We start from the raw sequence: 18392 nt of genomic DNA, 5'->3' as shown, positions 1-18392 counted from the left end.
AGACCATGTCCTTGGGCTTCAAAGGAACAGACTCTTCTCTCCTAAATTATGCTGCTGTTTCCATAAAGTTCCTACCCCAGGCCTCACTCAGCCTACATTTTGTAGCATTAAAGCCACCTGGTCGATAAGAGAAAAGGGAGAGGCAGTGGTTGGTCACGTGCTTCACAGGAGAGAACCCGGGAGGCTTTCTGTGACCCATTTATGCCTCGCAGATTTATAGCTGTGAGGATCAAGTATTTGAGCCTATCAACATATACACAGATAAAAAAGGATTTTAGAGGAAAAAAAAAGTTTTCTTCCCAAACCTGTGTTCTAAAGATGCAGTTAGTTATAACCATTAAGTCCAGGTTTTGAATCAATACTTTTCCAACAGGAAACAAAGTAGAACAGCACATCATTTAGAGCTGGACCAGGGCTCAGTAGTGTTCAACAAAAGATCACGCTGTTGCTATCACCTCATTTCAATTCTTCATTCTGCAAATCAAAGAAACACCTCAGAATCGAGAAAGATACTTCCTATACTAGAGGAACTGTAACACACACTTAACTCTGAATAAAGACACCTACATTAGGAGCAAGGCTGGTGATGTTAATAACAGGCACAGGTAATGCCCAAAATATAAAACTTAGAAAACGTCTAAGACCCTTTCTGCAAGAGCTTACATGCCAAAGGGGCAAGGATGGATCACTAAACTAAACCCCAAGTGGAATCTAAGTCAAAACTAGAACTTTGCCCTGCACTGTGAGCATGATGCTTTCAGGAACATACAAATTATGGGCAAGTGAATTGTTACAGTGTTGTTTTTAAATCTTGTACTAAGGGGGTACACTTGACCTGATTTTTCACACTTTCTCCTCCTACAGTCCTCTATGAGATGGGTATAATAATGATAGAATGCTGTAGCTAAACTGTCTTGCCTATTTTAAAGTTTTTTGGGTCGGGGGTGAAAGGCAGCTCTTAACTCATCCAGCATTCTCGGTCTCCATCAGTCAGAACGTTCAATGAATCAAACCGCTGACCACACTGGACACATGTTGGCTAAATTTAGCTTTGTATCAGCAAACACTCCAGCTCAGAATAGTTCAGGGAGCTCTCATCTTACCCTTAGACAGTGATTCTTCAAAGACTGTTTTTCCACGGCAGGCCAAGGCAGGGCAAGGGGCACTCCACGTGCTCTCTCGATGGCCACTGTCAAGAGACTGACCCAAGGTTAAGGGAATCTGACAGGCCACGGCAAAAATGTTTATCCTCACCTCTCCATGGTGGGAACACGAAGTTAGCAACAGATCACATTTCCTTTGTTATAAGTAGTTTGCAGTAATGGCTTGACACGCTCTATGGGCCTTGAACCACATCCCATATTACTCAGCCATCTAAGTCTAGCATCCCTGAATCTCCAGCTTCTCTGAATTAGATGTGGCCAAGTTCTATAAAAAGAGAGCAAGCAAACTGGTTCTGTCAATCTTCTCATATTCTGGCAGGATAACATATCTTAAAATTATAAAAATATCTATGTCTTCATCACTCTAAAATTATTACATAACATATGATTTTCTCAGGGAAGTAAAAAGTTTATTCTTATCTCTCCCTACCTCCCAACACTCATGGACCTTAAAACTTTAGGATCATGGTCATCAAAACTATTGAATGCAAGTCCAAACCAGCTTTAAGTGCCCACTATGTGCCAGACACCGTGCTACACAAATAGAAAAATGTTTAAGGAAAAAAAAAAGCCGAGGTTCTTGTTTTAAATCCCAGATGGACAGTCCATAATAACTTATGGTGGCATGTACATAGGTCACTTTAGATAGAATGCAATTTTTATTACACTATTAGCTCATGATCACTCTTCTTAAAATGGGCCTTTAGTAGGTACCGCTGGACACTTTAATCTCACATCTCCCCTAGAAGGGGCCAATACCCCCAGATAGCTGAGATCTTGAAAACATGACTTGATATTATACATTTAAATGGTGGATTCTAAAAGAGTGAGTTTGACAAACTCTTAGATTATTTGCTGTTTACGCCTAATCCAATAAAGGAAGGCTTCCCCACCCCACCCCCAAAAAACCAACAAAATCATAAAAATACACATAAGCAGACTTTATAAATAAATCACATTTTAATCACCTGGCTTTGTTTAATCCACAAAATCAAGTTCACAGCCTTTTCTAGTTTGTTTTCCCTAACCACGTGACCTAATGTATTTTCTGAAACCTTTCATGTTTTAAGAAAAATATGTTCCACCTTTCATCTTGCAACCCCAGGGCCAGCTTCCCTTATATTCCCAGTCAATGGCTGATGCAGTTACCTCAAAGAAACACTGATGGAATGATGGTAAACTACAGTCTCAAAGACCTTCAGATAGTGAAAAAAGAAAAGAAAGAAAAAGAAACAAGTATCAAGCAAGATAGCCTCCAATGTTCCCTGGAATGGCTCCAATCACTGAAACCTTCCCTCCTGCAGTCACCCTGGCCCGGAACCTGGAGCATTCCAGTCATTCTGCCATCTGTCAGGTTCTGCAGTGCTTAGAAGGTGTTGCACAAAGGTGTCTGAAACTTGTTTCTGCTGGTGACCTAAGAGGTTCCTACCCACACTAGGCCAGCAGCAGTTCTCAGGCCATGTGCCCTGAGCCAGTTTAGAGCCATGGCAGTGACTACCACAGTAAAGGCTCATGACATGCATTACAAAGTGCCTACGAAAACAGAAATAAGGATTACATTTGCTCTATTTCCCACTCTTCCTCTGGAAACGTTCCCCTTGGTGATCAGTTCCTCTAGAGGTGACCCACCCAGCCCTGGAAGTAACACAAGGTACTCAGGGATTCACTGCCTAACATTTCATATCCTTTCCCACCAAGCCCACTCCTTAGTGTTACTATTTTGGCAGTGATCTCTGGCTTTCAGAAAGAGAAAAGGAAACTTGCCTTGTTTTGAGGGTGTGAGTTGTGACAACACAGCTCTGCCATCTCAAGTAGCGAACTCTAAGAAAGAAAACTTTCTCCACGGTAACACTAATGCAAAAATCTCAGGATATGATCATACCGTCTCAGTGGCCTACAGAGGGAATTCCTTAAGCTTCTCTCTCTCTTACACACGCATACCGACAGACCCACCACTTGGCAGAGGAGGGTTTATTTTATCCTTACCAGAGTGGGAAACCCTTGCATCATTTACTACAGTCTAAAAATTCACAATGGTTTCTCAATACTTTCTAGCATGAGCTCAGATACTGTACTTCAAATGAAATGCCCAGATGCATTTTTTTTTTTTTTTTCCAGCTAGAGACTAACCTGAGGGCCAGTGGCTTTGGCACATAGTCTATACTACAGCACAGATTAAATCTTTCCTCCCATCAAAAGCATCAAACCTCAGAGCAGCAAGTTCCTTGACAGAAAGAATCCAGAACCCAGGAAAGGTGGCACAGGCTCCCGATCTGCAGTGATCACGTGTGAACGTGGGGAACGCTGCTTAGAAGACTGACCAGGAATGGCCTGGTGGTTCTTCGCCTTTAACTTGGTCCCATCACACAGGCCTTGGAGCCTCATCCCACCCCTGTTCCTAGAGCAAAAAAGTGTATTTGAGAATTCCTCACTCCTTATTGTCATTCTCACTCCCCCACGATATTCTGAGGGAGGAGAGATGTCTGCTTTACCCCCTACTAAAAACTAAAATTCACGGGAGCCTATAAACAAGTCAGGTGGCCAACATGATGATGGGGAGCTCAGCAAAAGATGACTGGGTTGAGTAGGGAAGTAGCTCAGGTAGAGGGAGCTAGAGTCTTTGGTAGTCAAGCCCTAGCATGAATAATTTAGTGTTCTTCATCGGACGAAAGGCCTTCAATTTCATCTCTGTCTCCCCCAATTGCCATCCAGAAAGCTTTGGCCACCTGTGGAGAGAAGCAAGCAACAAACTGTAGGCAACAACCGAATTTCAGCTCGTTTCATATGTTATACACAGAACTGATTAAGACTTAAAATTCTACACCCTGCCCTCCAGCTCTCAGGCAACATCTATCAAAACCCCCTGAACACCCTGACCCCATGACTTCTACTCCTAGACTTTTTACTGAGGATATAATCAGAGCTGTTTACACAGGTGATGTATAAGGATACACACAGCTTCACTACAGAAGAAAAAAAAGGCACATGACCTAAATGTCCAAAACGGAAACTGGGTACATTATGACACATTTATACAATGGAATACCATAAACCATATACATTTCCTGCCAAGAACGTGTTGTGTTGGTAATAACCAAACCAAACCAAACCAAATAACTAAGCGTTTTCCAGCCTAACAGCTAAGAAGGCAAACATCCTGAGTCTCAATGTTCCACGTCACTCAACATACACTGGAAAATCTTGGTTTGACTGCAGCAATTATATCACTACTGGGTAAATATTCAATTAGTTATAAGTTAATAGCCAACAAAAAGTTCACAGGAAGATGCTTTAGAAGTAAACAAGTGTGATATACCATTCTTATAGCACTGGACCTGCTGTAGGTACTCAATAAATACCTGACTGATTTTCTCACCTTTTCTGCATGCAACTTTCTTTGCTCGTGAGGAAGCGTCGCAGCCTTGTCTAGGGGGAAAATATATCTTAAGAAATTCATCTAATAGCACGGGACAATCTGGAATGCATGGATGTTCTAACACTAGAAGGTGGGAAATGGGTTTCACAGATACATTTATGGTGTAGTCATTATAGCTGTTAGGAAGTTTAAGTCTTCCAAATTTTCCAGATGAGAATGATGTGAGTAAATTGGTAGGGATCTTACTGATTCCATGTTAATGAGACACACTGAAAGAAACAGAGACAGGCAAAAGAAGGGAAAGTAAGAGGAAAAAGAATGAAGAAAGAGGAAAATTTTCCCAAGGAAATTTTTACTACCAGAGGATGGCACAGTCCTCCAGTACCCAAGTTTCTCAGATGAGGCCAGAGCATGGAATGCAATCAGCAGTTACAAAGTAAAATCCTACTATATAAAATAGAGGAGCATCAATACGGGAATCTGTTAGACACAATGGATCCGATTACCTTTCATTTCTTTTAACTTTGAAAATAGTCTTTCAAAATTCTCCAAATCTCCTCCACCTGTAGTAAGACTGGCTAGTTCTTGAATATCCAGGTCTAACGTGGGATCTGAAATAAGGATTCGCCACACATTATTTATGTATGTGCTAAATACACAGAATCCTAAAGCAATCAATCTGGCTTTGATGAAAGTTACCACTGAGTGAGTGCCCACTGGGGACCAGCTGTACAGCTCACGGTGCTGCATCCTGCTTGGCTGGTAGTGGGCCCTCACAAATGAACAGTAACTCATTTTATCCGTAAAACACTGTAACGAGGCAAGGAATTCTGTTTCCACTTTTCTAGAGAAAACTAGAGCTCAGAGATCAAGTGACCTTGCTCAAGGTCACAGCTAATAAGTGTGACCTTGGATTCAGACTTACATGTTTCCAATTCTAAAGGTCATGCCCTGAGCTAAGGTCCACAGATTCAATAAATGCCTGAAATTTATACCATATTTTACTGGTCAACAAATATTTTCACATCTGTTATTGACAACCATAGAAGGTGGTCAGGACAGATACCACTGTTCACAATTTACACATGAAGCAAGCTGAGTTTAAAAATGAACTCATCTAAAATTACAGCCATTCAGAGGTAGAGCCAATTTAAATTCCTTTTTCTTACCACAAATCCTTTACTATTTCTACCTCGGCATGTGGCTTCTTTATCAAACTTAGTTTTTAATCAGAATTTTCACTCAGCCTCCATTCCAGGCCAGTCACCTCTAGGATGTCTTCCCTGACCGTCCCAGCTCACAGGTCTCCTTCCTTAGGATTTGTCCCACACTTAGTGTTTATAGAGCTGTCTTGGCACTGGCATACACTACTCTGTATGCTAGCATCTGTCTACTGTTACTATAACAAATACTACAGTAAGAGAGAGAGTTTGCTTTGTCCCCACCACTGAGTGCGTTAACTTATATGATTCCATTTCATTTTTGCAACAGCGATGTGAGGAAAGATTTGTCACCCCTATTTTATAGAAGGGGAAACTAAGGCCCACGGATGCTAAATAACTTACTCAAGGTCATCTCACTACTAGTGGTAGAGCCATGATTTGAACCCAGTTGTCCAGGATTCCAAGCCCATGACTTTACCCATTACATTACATTACAAGGCCTGTCTCTGCATTTTTAGACTATAAGCTCCTTGAAGACAAGGATGATAACATAATTCTTTACATCGACTACAATGTCATACAGATAATTTGATGTTAAAGATGCATTTGGTTAATAAATTTGCTTTAGTTCAATGGGCATGCCATGGTGGCAGTTGGTATATAGGGCTAGAGATAAAAAAATTTGTGATTAATCTGTATACATGATACCTGAACTGTGGATGTGGACAGAATCACTTCATGCTTAAATACAGGTTTGGAAGAGGAGTTTAGATGGAACATTGAGGAATGGCGATATTTAAAGGCTGGGTAAAGGAGTGTAATCTTCCAAAGCAAGAGAAGGAATCATCAGAGAGGTAGGAAGAACATCAGGAGATGTGTTGGGTGAGTCAAGAGAAGATTATGTTTCAGAAAGGGGCTGATTCATAATACTGAATGCCGCCAAGAGGTCAAGATGAGGACTGGAGGACATCTATTCGATTGAGTGGCATGGAAGTCGTTGGTGAGCTGTTTTCATGGAAAATGGGAGCAAGAGCTAGATGGGAGTGAACTGAGGAATGGAAATAAGTAAAGAGAGGAGAGAGATGTGGGGTTGAGGAAGTGTTTTACTTTTGTTTGTTTGGTTTTGTCTTTTTAAAGAATTTTGAAATAATTGTAGTCTTACAAAAAAGTTGCAAAAATAGTACAGAGCCTTCCGATATGCCCTTCCCCCACCCTCCCTCAGTGTTAACATCTTATATAAACATGGTACAATTATAAACATCACAAAGTTAATAATAGAACAATGCTACTGACTAAACTACAGACTTCATTCAACCTTCATCAGTTTTTCCACTAATATCCTTTTTTCTGTTCCAGGATCCAATTCAGGATTCTACACAGAATTTAGTGGTCAAATCTCCTTAGTCTTCTCCAATTTGTGACAGTTCCTAAGTCCTGCCTTGTCTTTCATGATTTTGACACTTCTGAAGAGTACTGGCCAGTTAGTTTGTATAATATCCCTCAATTTGGGTTTGTCTGATGTTTTCTTATTATTAGATTGAGGTTATGGACCTTTGGCAGGAACACCACAGAAGTGAGTGCCCTTTCAGTGCATCATATTGGAGGGAGATGATGTCAATATGTCCTGTTACTGGTGATGTAACCTTCATCACTTAAAGTGGTATCTGCCAGGTTTTTCCAGTATAAAGTTACTATTTTCCCCTTTGTAATAAATGACTTGGGAAAGATACCTTTTGACTATGGAAATGTCGTGTTTCTTCTTAAACTTTCATCTACTAATTTCACCATTCATCAGTGGATCTTGCCTGTGACAAGTATTACTGTGGTGTGTGGCTAAGGGTAATTTTCTATTTCCTTCATAATGTCTACATGTATTAATTGGAATTCTTCTGTAAGGAGGAGCAGCCTTTTCTTTTCCAGTTATGCATTTATTCAATTATTTATTTAAATTAGTATGGATTCATGGATACGTATTTTATTCTATGGGTTACAGCCCAATACTATGTTAATTTACTTTGCTGGTCAAATTGTTCCAGCTTTAGCCATTGGAAGCTCTTGCAGGTTGGTTCCTCTGCCCTTTCAACATGCCCCCATTCTTTTCTTGAGCACTTCCTTACTTTCTGGCACCATGATGCTCCACGTTCATCCTGCATTTTTCCTGCCCCAGCCCTGAATCAACCACTTCTCCAAGTAGCCCTGGTACCTTTTCTTGGAGAATAGTATTTAGAAACCAAGATCTAAGTACTAAATATGTCCACTGGTATTGTTGTTGCTTCTAGGTCCTCCCAGTGGACAGAGCTAGGAAATATATATATGTATTTACACATGCATACACATATCTATATTTATTTCTCTACTGCTCTAACTATATTTTAAAACCCAAGAGTTCATACTGATACCTTCAATTCTAGTTCAGTACCAAAGGGTTCATCCAAGCCTTCCCCTTTCCTTATTTGTAACTTCTTTCTCTGACAGTGAGAAACCTAGCTCTCATTATCTATGCTATATTTTCTTATTCTTTCAACTGTAATATATATAAAATATATTACATATAAATATTCAGAATTTCGAACCCATACCCCTGTAAGAATCAAATTTATTAAATAGAGTGCAGGATTTCTGTTCATTTCTTTTTGGTTTTGGCCTCATGGTATCCAGTCAGAATACCATTTTCCCAAATTCTTTAAGTTAGTTATTTTCCCCACATCCTTCAGTGTGGTCAATGGTTTGTTTTCATGGCAGAGATTTTAGCAGGTTTAGAAGCTAATATGAAGGGTTCAACTGAGAGGATGAGGTTGAATAAACTAGAGTGAAATTATATACCAATTTTTCCTTCTTAATATGTTTCTATAACCAATCATTTAAGTTTTCTACATGGATTATCTTACAAACAGAAAAAAAAAAGTTTTTAAAACTTATTACTGCACATGGGCCCTCTGTGGCATAAAAAGAAGTAGTGACTTCAGTAGCTCCCTGACAAAAGAACGTTTATAGTTATTGTTAACTAAGCTCCTTGGCTTTCTGGCTTTTGGGCAGCAAACTGGATTCCAGTTTCAGCTCTAGGACCTTCTTGTTAGGTGCCCTTGGACAAGTTATTAAACTGCTCTGGGCCTCATCTTCATCTCTGTAAAATAACTTCTCTGCCAAACTTCATTACCAAATGAGAATGTGGACATAAAAGAATTTTAAAAAGATACGGGAGGGCTTATAAAGCTGTATTATTCTTGTTACCATCAATTCTGACGACTGTGAAATACTATGAAAAAACTGTGTAATATGGAGATATAAAGCTGTTTCACCACCTGGTTCTGTCTGTTCTAGCTAAGATGATCGTTATCACGATCCTGCTGACAGAATCAGCAGGACAATGGTGCCCACAATTTGTAATGTATTTACTCTCCCTCCTTTTTCTGACAGCCGTCCACAAGGCTAACATTCATTTGGGGTGTACTATCAACTTCCTTCCCTCGTCCTCATTTAAAGTCAATTTCCCCTTGGATGATTTACACCCCAATACATGGGCTACTGCAAGTTCCACAGAGCTGTCACTTAGCAGCCAGAGAGGTGCTTACCCGCGATGCTATCGACCTGAGTGTCTGTTGTATTAGAGGCACCACCTCGATGATCCAAGAGGGGTTCAGTCCTCTCTGCTGCTGGCAACTGGGGCTGCTGGTGAGGAAAATACACACAAGCAACAATTTAACAGGAGGTTGCTTCCGAACTAAATCCAAAAAGGCTCGCACTTCCACCCACTGGTTAGCTTTGGAGAAGCAGTAATAGGAGCAAGACACAAAGAGAGATGGAAGAAGGATCAAGGTCACATTAAACAAAAGGGTAAACATTCACTAATTCAGCAGTGTTTCTCCTCAAGGAAAAATTAAAAAGTATTATGATTTTGCTATTGACTATTAAAACATACTGTTTGCTTAAAGATCATGTTTTATTCAAAATCTGAAAATGTATAAGATCCTATCACAAACAGCTCAGACTGAGGAGGAAGGTCCCAGAAAGACAATGTGGCACTACGTAATGTGTTCGTGGTTCCAACCTGCCAACCCAGGCAGACCTGGACCAAAGTCCTTGAGGACAGAGGGTTGAAATCAGCCTATTTAAGCTCATTAAGGGCAAGGACCTTGCCTCAGATTGTACAGGACACAGGAAGTACTTAAAAAGAACCACTAATTTTATGTTATATTTAAAGATTTTGGGGCAACTTTATGCCTTAAGGAAATCCTAGCACATTTTTAAAAGCACTCTAGCAAAAACACATGGAACAGCCCAAATTGCAAACATCTTGAAAGGGCTTACTGCTTTAATGCTGAACTAGCCTGCTCTTAACAGCTAGCAGGCATAAAGAGGGCTGCTTTAGGTTCTCCTTTTATCTATTGATAATATTCTCTGCCACTTCTTAAATGGAAAGGAGAAAATGATGAATGGTGTAAAGATTCATAATGACGAGTAGAAATTAAAGCCAAAGAAGAGAAAACATCCAGGAAAAATCTCTACCTCTGAGTGGCAGGTCTCTGCTGATCCAGTGCTATGGTTTGCTCCAGCCAATGAGCTGAGAAGGTTAAAGCCTTGGTTCCTATCTGAAAAGAAAAAATACAATCGCTGAAATTTTTAATTTACATTTAAAACTGTTAAAATGACTGTGATGATGAAATAATAGCTATCTCCTCATTATAAAAGTTCTAACTATAAAAAACAGTTGCTATCAATTACAGAACTCTAAATTCCAGATAACTTTAAATCACATAGTATTAGACCAGGTCAAATATATGGCAGGGCCATTACAACAAACAAAAGGCCATTCAGTAGTTCTGTTTGCAAAGATGAACAGAACTGATGTTTTAATAGTTACTATGAACTAATACTTCAGTGTTTTAAACAATTAAAAAACATTAAAAAGGATCAATACCAAGGCATTATTATCAGGTGAAATGAACATTCACGCTTTCTTGAAATAAAGCTCTGTTTATGCAGTTAAGGTTCCCAATACTTCCGATATTTATGTTTATAATGGAGGACAAATCTAGAGCAAAATATCAGAACCCAGTCCTGATCTGACAGCGTTCCCCAGAATCACCTGGACGCTTATTAAAATTACCCAGTATTCAAGGACCCAACTTCACACTGAGGCGGCATCTATGGAACAGAGGCCAAGGAATCTGAACTTTTAGCAAGTACTCCAGGAGAGTCCTTAGGATCAGGAAAATTGGAAAAAAAACAAAAACCAAACAACAACAAAAAAACACTGCCTGAGAGTAGAATGTGAAACCCACAATTCAAGAGTCTAGTGGTACAGAAGTCAAAGAACTGCTCTCTCAGGAAGACAACTTCTTCCCACCTTGCCTTTCCTCTCCCTATAGCTTCCCTGGACCCATTCTCATCTGTCTTCAAAACAACCTACAGACCTCCTAGGTCCTCTCCCTTGCCAGGTGAAACCTGTTGTCAGATAGTCACACAAAGTATCACAGAAAGATAACCAATTGCAGAAGACAACCTCTTCTTCCCTTTCACTTGGGGAGATCTGCCTTTTAAACTGGGAGGAAGTCCGACCGTGGCATGTGGGGTCTGGGCCTGCAGCTTTTCCCAGGCTGACCTCTCACCAGGTGGGCAGTCGCCTACTTACTGCACGTGGCTATCTACCAGAGTCAGCACCTGTGCTCTAAGGCTACAAAGGCGCTGGGCGGTACCAAGAACCTGCTGCTGCCCTGCTGCTTTTCCTGCTCCACAACCAAAGGTGCACATGTACTCCTGGAGCCCCCTCTCACTTCTTCAGCCAACCTGTCCAGTCTGTGAGGAACTCTCCAGCCCCAATGCCTGGATGCACCCCATCCAAGAAGCAGGGGCTGTTCTATCAGGTAGGCCATGGAGGCTCAGAAGCTGAGAGAAGCAGATCCATGTGATGTCCCACACTGATGGTTTCACAGAGCCTGGGGGTGTTTATTCAAACATCAACATAATTCTCTCTTGTGGCCAATGTGCTATAGACTCTAAAGCAGTTGTACGCAGTTACACAATACTCAGGGATTTCACATGTCATGAGGATACATGAGAGCTCTTATAAAATACTTTAGGCTCTTTGTACAAAAGGCATTATTTGAGTAAGAGAGTACTGATGCAAGAGAGCCCTCACTTCTATTACTGGAAATAACTTGGACTGTGGGTAATTTTCAAATCAGTTCACAAATCTCTCTCCATATTCCAATTCCACGGCTTCTGTTTTTCCTTTGTTGGGCATTACCTAAACTTGGCAGGCCAAACTGCAATCCCTGAAGAATAATACAATGCAATGTCAGTTTAGACACGTTATTAGACCAAAATGGTCTATTTAAAATGCCTCATTATTTACAGTGGCTGCCTCCAAGAAGGGGATCTGGGATGGACAGGAGTGAGAGGGAGCTGAACTAGTAACCGTATACCATAAACCTTTGTGTACCTTTTGATTTTTGTTCCATAATCATGTGTTTGCTCCATATTCATGTGTTTGCCTATTTAAAGAGATTTTTAAACGTTTAATGATTAAATGCTATGTGTATTTTACCACAATAAAAAAAAAACTGAATGTCCCAATTCTAATAATGAATAAAATTATGGAAAAGTCTAAATAGTGGGAAGAAGACTGGGCTAGTGGTCAGAAAACCTGGATTCCACTCCTGGCTCTGCCCACCTTTATGACCTTGGACAAGTCAATCAATCTTTCTGTGCCTCAATCCTCTGATCTGTAAAAAGAAGAGGGTTGCTAGACATGGTTGTTAAGGTCCTTTCTGCTTTAGATATTTGTGATTTTATAAAGTAAAATGGCATTCTTTAGCTTGATAGTTAGCTCTGAATTAGGTATTTTAAATTATTTAATAGAAAAAAAAGAACCTTAAATTCCAGAATCCTTTTAAGGTCCACAGATGACTATGAGTTTATAATCAGGTTTCAGGCTAATGAAAGCTGGAAGAACTTTTGCTCAGTATTTTCTTATAAACAATGGAGAATGTAGTCAACTAATGTGAGTTCACTCTGTTCCACTGCTTATATATATATTTTTTCCTCTGTTCCACTGCTTATATATATATATATATATATTTTTTTTAATATCTTTATTGGAGTATAGTTGCTTTACAATGGTGTGTTAGTTTCTGCTTTATAACAAAGTGAATCAGTTATACATATACATATATCCCCGTATCTCCTCCCTCTTGCGTCTCCCTCCCAACCCCACCCCTCTAGGTGGTCACAAAGCACCGAGCTGATCTCCCTGTGCTATGCGGCTGCTTCCCACTAGCTATCCATTTTACATTTGGTAGTGTATATATGTCCATGCCACTCTCTCACTTCGTCCCAGCTTACCCTTCCCCCTCCCCATGTCCTCAAGTCCATTCTCTACGTCTGCATCTTTATTCCTATCTTGCCCCTAGGTTCTTCATAACTTTTTTTTTTTAGATTCCTTATAAATGTGTTAGCATACGGTATTTATTTTTCTCTTTCTAACTTACTTCACTCTGTATGACAGACTCTACGTCCATTCACCTCACTACAAATAACTCAGTTTCGTTTCTTTTTATCGCTGAATAATAATATTCCATTGTATATATGTGCCACATCTTCTTTATCCATTCATCTGTCGATGGACACTTAGGTCGCTTCCATGTCCTGGCTATTGTAAATAGAGCTGCAATGAACACTGTGGTACATAACTCTTTTTGACCACTGCTTACACTTTAGGGAAGTTAGAGACACATAAATTTTCACAATTAGAAAAGCAATTCATTTTTGTTTATCCAAAGCAGATTGCTCGCACATTAATGTTGCTAAGAAAAACCTGGATGTTTTATACACCTACGGTTTTAAAGAAACTCTCCATTCTCCCTAGTTCAATGTTTAGCAAAATTCTGCCCATGTGCACCCACTGTAACACTATTGTTCTCATAGAAAAGAATTAACTGAATCTTTTCTTGTTTGCCAGATTTTTCTCCCCAGGATTCAGGGCATGGAAATGTCATCCCCATTAAGAAGGATTTATTCTTTTAGCAGATAGTTGTTGAAATTGACTTTAGCATCTCTGGTTTTATTGATACCTCAAAATACTACACTAGGAAGGAATAAATTAATCTACCTACTCAGCTGATTCTTCTGGAACTTCAGAGCCACAGAAAGGAGAAGTTGTTAAGTGATGTAAAATAAGCTATTCTAGAAGGAATAGTAAGTATACTAAACTCTGGTCCTAAAAACACTAATTCAGTACCGGTCATTTGCATAAAATTCTTCCAGGAAGTGTCAGAAACAAAACCATAGCCTCTAGAATAAAGGTTAGCAATGGGAAATTCTCAAGCCTTGTGGAGGAGCTTTTATTTTATTTTTCAATAGGAAGTTTCAAGAAAACTTGAAATATATGAAACATTTGGTTATCTCTTTACAAATCTAAAGGCACACTTATTTATCTTCTGCTACAGAGGATTTATTATATTTTTTACAGAGTAAAGTATAACTCGAAGAGATTAGGTAACTTGTTCAAAGTCACATAGCTAGAACCTGAACGTGAAATCCAGAACTCTCTGATTCTAATTAATTTCCATTAAGCTCACAGGTATCATATAAAGAGCAAAGAGACATTCAATGCTTGATATACAAATACTGAATATGACAACACAAACTTGGATTAAGTGCAAAAAGATATCTTTTTATTCATATAGTTCTCTTTTGTCAGTAATCCTTCATTACTTCCCTGGTTTAGACTGATTTCAACTGAACTAAGATGAACAGCTGAGGACTGAATAATTAATCATATGCCACTTCAATGCCTCTCATTAATTTATCCCAGCCCAGCCCCCATAACTCCTGGAGGCACTGGTCACATAAAACTAGTGGCAGACAGGTGGTTAGGCCCCAGTGTCCCTTCACTGTCCCTCAAGTGTATGTAGACAAGGGTTTCTCAAATTCAGCACTACAGACATTTGAGTGTGTATGGGGACGAGGGGCAAGGGGGCGTCCTGTACATCCCCACCTATACTACCAAATGCCTATAGCACTGCCAATGTCCGCCGGGGAGAGGGGGGCAAAACTGCCTCCAATTGAGAACCACTGATATAGATCTAATTAGGACAGGAAATTTGGGGCTATAACGCTCAGGTTGTAAGTCATTTCTTGGAAGGATTTTTCAATGGAAAAATAATAAAAGCATTTAAGATTCTACCTTTACCTCCTGTCAGCATTACAAATATCCTCCTCTTACGCTGGGAAACTTCTCTAGATGATTTCAGCTCCCTCAGTGCCATTTGCCTTGTTGTCCTTACTGTGCTAGTATAAATACTTACCTTGAGTCTATCTGCCATCCTAAACTATATTATAAACTCCTTGCAGACAGAGACAGGAGCTAAGGGTTCTTCCACCTTCCTCAGCTCCCAGCACAGTGCTAAGTGTACAGGGGGGATGCTGAGATATCTGCTGACAGCCTGACATGACTGTCAGACAGAGACTGCAAGCATTAGAGAAGGTTGGAAAATAAGCATATATTTTATCTCACATTCCACTTCTGTTTGACAAATGGAAATGAAATGTTTTTAAAATCACAAAAGAATTAGAACCAATCTATTCTCTTTTACTAAACTACTGCTTGAAAAAGGTAAAACTTTAAAGCATATTATTAAAAACAGTGCTTCTTTAGGAAAATAGGATTAAGCACTAAATCTGGCTCCATCATTAGCTTTGGATTCAGAAAAGTGAACCTCTGCTCTCCCTCTGACACCTGGGACACGTGCTCACAAGTCAAGAACTGTCTCTGCCAATACTTGAACATATAAGGAACTTTCTGGTGACCAGAAAGTAACCAGACTATGTTTTTTTGCCCTTTTTCCTGATTGTAAATGATAGGTTCATTGTATAAAATTTGGAAAATAGAGAAAAGTATAAAGAAGAAAACGAAATCACCAAAGATGTCAATTAATACTTTGGTAAATGTCCTTCTTTTTTTCTGTGCATGCATACACACAAATTCTTAACAAACTGAATTAAACATCAGAATGAGTACTGTTTTTTACCAAAGTTGTAAAGGAAAGCTTTACATTAATTCCAATAATGGTTCCACTGTAAGTCCTATCTCCAGAGCCTGAAGCACCCTCTTGAAAATCCTCAAAGGAATGTTTACAATCAAGTCAAAAACCATTCAGAACCAAGTGTGGGGAATAATGAGAGTGAACGAAACAAAACTTTACCATGAAGAAAAAGATGACTTTTCTTATGTGGTTCATAACCAGCTCTAAAAATAATTCCAAAGAATGACTACCTAAAATGTTTTGCAAGGTGGCCACAGAGGGAGGCCTGCAGTGCCTTCGTGGTGACTAATTTGAAGTGCTCCCCACCATTTGTTTGCCTATGGACAATTTTGCGGGTGATTTTTTAAAAAACAAAGTCTCATTGTTTTACCCATACATTTATTGCCTTCCATCTTCTCTAATTTTTCACAATTCCTCCTTCCCTTTCTGCTCTTACAACACACACTCCTCCAAATTATGCACTCTACCTAAAAATGAATATGTATCTTACTTATTTTATTTTTGACCACAACATTCACAGTAAGACAACTGACAGAGATTATTCAAATCATTTTTTCAGTTCCACAATATTAGGTGCTGGGATAAAAAAATGGGAACAACTCACTCTGTCTCAAGGAACTCAGTTCTGTAGAATGTAATGTTGATATAATTCTACTCTATCCTAGAGGTTAGGCAACTGGAGTCCAGAGACATGATGCCATTTTCCCAAAATCACCCAGGCAGGGGACTTCCTTGGTGGCACAGTGGTTAAGAATCCGCCTGCCAATGCACGGGACATGGGTTCGAGCCCTGGTCCAGGAAGATCCCACATGTCGCGGAGCAACTAAGCCCGTGCACCACAACTAGAGCACGCATGCTGCATCTACTGAAGCCCACGCACCTAGAGACCTGTGCTCCGTGACAACAGAAGCCACGGTAATGAGAAGCCCGCATACCTCAATGAAGAGTAGCCCGTTTGCCACAACTAGAGAAAGCCTGCGCGCAGCAACGAAGACCCAATGCAGCCAATAAATAAATTTATTAAAAAAAAAAAATCACCCAGGCAGAGACAGACCCCACTAGAACCTTCTTCATTAATCATTCTTCCGTTCACTAATTTGATGTTGTTTTATTTTCTGTGACATTAAATTCAAGTTTTTATTTAACCATCACTTTTGTTTCTTTACTCTCTCTTAAAATAAAATTATATTAAAGGTAGTAGCCATCTACGTTCTCAGGCGAGTAGCCCAGGTATCAGGTAGCCAGATAGACCTTGTGTTTTGGTACTCAATTCTTGACAATGCTCTGTACATCAGTTGCAAAGGATTCCCTAAAATGAAATCTGGGATTTCTGCCATGGTTCTTTGTTACCAAGTACATACTGAGGAACATACATTAACAGATGATCAATTCTTTTCATTTATAATGGGAAGGCATAGAAAACTACCATAAGAAAGAATTGTTTCTACTATTAATTCTACTTAATCCTTACCCACCTGCATCACTGGATATTAAATATTATAATAGATAAACTGAAAGTAAATTGTCAGAGCTTTTGAAATCCAATCTCCACAATTACTGCTTACCACTTGGGGATCAATGTCACAACCCTGCAATATTTGATTAGTCTAATCACTCCTTCACTGATTAGAAACACTAAAAGACCACAGAATTTCCCTTCCTGGCCCTTCTCTCAGAGGTGGTATTTGTAAAAAATAAAACCAAAACCAACCAAACAAAAACCCACTGAACACCCAAGAGCCAACTAACCCCCCGTGGTACTCACCAGTGCTCAGGTGACAAAGCCTGGGGTAGGGGGTGGCAGCTTGGGGGTAATGTTAAACTGACACTCTAAACAAGGAAACAAGGACACTGTGCATAATGCTACCTTCCTATGTGAAACAATGAGTGACAACTTCATCTCAAACAAAACAAAACATGTCATCAGACTTCTACTAATCAACTTCTTTTCCTTGATCTTAAAACCAAATCTGAGAGCCACGGAGGAGAGCGCAGCAGCAGGGGTGTGGAGTGCAAAGCAGAGAGATTCCCGCACAGAGGATCGGTACCGACCAGCACTCACCAGCCTGAGAGGATTGTCTGCTCACCCGCCAGAGCGGGCGGGGTCTGGGAGCTGAGGCTCCGGCTTCCGAGCTTAGATCCCAGGGAGAGGACTGGGGCTGGAGGCGTGAACACAGCCTGAAGGGGTTAGTGCACCACGGCTAGCCAGGAGGGGGTCCGGGAAAAGTCTAGAGCTGCCGAAGAGACAAGAGACTTTTTCTTGCCTCTTTGTTTCCTCGAGGTGCTCGAGGAGAGGGGATTAAGAGCGCTGCTTAAAGGAGATAACAGAGATGGGCTCGAGTCGCGGCTATCAGCGGGGACCCCAGAGACGGGCATGGGACGCTAAGGTTGCTGCTGCAGCCACCAAGAAGCCTGTGTGCAAGCACAGGTCACTATCCACACCTCCCCTCCCGGGAGCCTGTGCAGCCCGCCACTGCCAGGGTCCCGTGATCCAGGGACAACTTCCCGGGAAGAACACACGGTGTGCCTCTGGCTGGCGCAACGTCATGCCGGCCTCTGCCGCCGCAGGCTCGCCTCGCACTCCGTACCCCTTCCTCCCCCTGCCTGAGTGAGCCAGAGCCCCCAAATCAGGGGCTCCTTTAAC

The 18392-nt window shown here is 40.5% G+C and overlaps 1 protein-coding gene across 3 annotated transcripts in view; it reads right to left on the bottom strand.

Annotated features, from left to right (window-relative positions):
* AAGAB (alpha and gamma adaptin binding protein) overlaps nucleotides 1-18392 on the bottom strand; it is a 91923-nt gene that overhangs the window by 3020 nt on the left and 70511 nt on the right. The window contains exons 6-11 of one of the 3 annotated variants that reach the window (XM_079910318.1): nucleotides 10209-10291; nucleotides 9275-9371; nucleotides 5046-5150; nucleotides 4540-4589; nucleotides 1104-3889; nucleotides 306-474 (exon numbers count right to left, since the gene is read on the bottom strand). In XM_079910318.1, coding sequence (XP_079766444.1) covers nucleotides 3812-3889; nucleotides 4540-4589; nucleotides 5046-5150; nucleotides 9275-9371; nucleotides 10209-10291 — 413 coding nt within the window. In that variant the 3' untranslated portion in view covers nucleotides 306-474; nucleotides 1104-3811. Of the gene's footprint in view, nucleotides 1-305; nucleotides 3890-4539; nucleotides 4590-5045; nucleotides 5151-9274; nucleotides 9372-10208; nucleotides 10292-18392 lie in introns of all 3 variants that reach the window. The other 2 variants (XM_079910320.1, XM_079910319.1) reach the window with 2 other exon arrangements.

This window comes from Stenella coeruleoalba, assembly GCF_951394435.1.
Source record: "Stenella coeruleoalba genome assembly, chromosome: 2".
NCBI classification, from domain to species: Eukaryota; Metazoa; Chordata; class Mammalia; order Artiodactyla; family Delphinidae; genus Stenella; species Stenella coeruleoalba.
The sequence above is the reverse complement of the archived record's forward strand: the minus strand, read 5'-3'. Positions and strand labels throughout refer to the sequence as shown.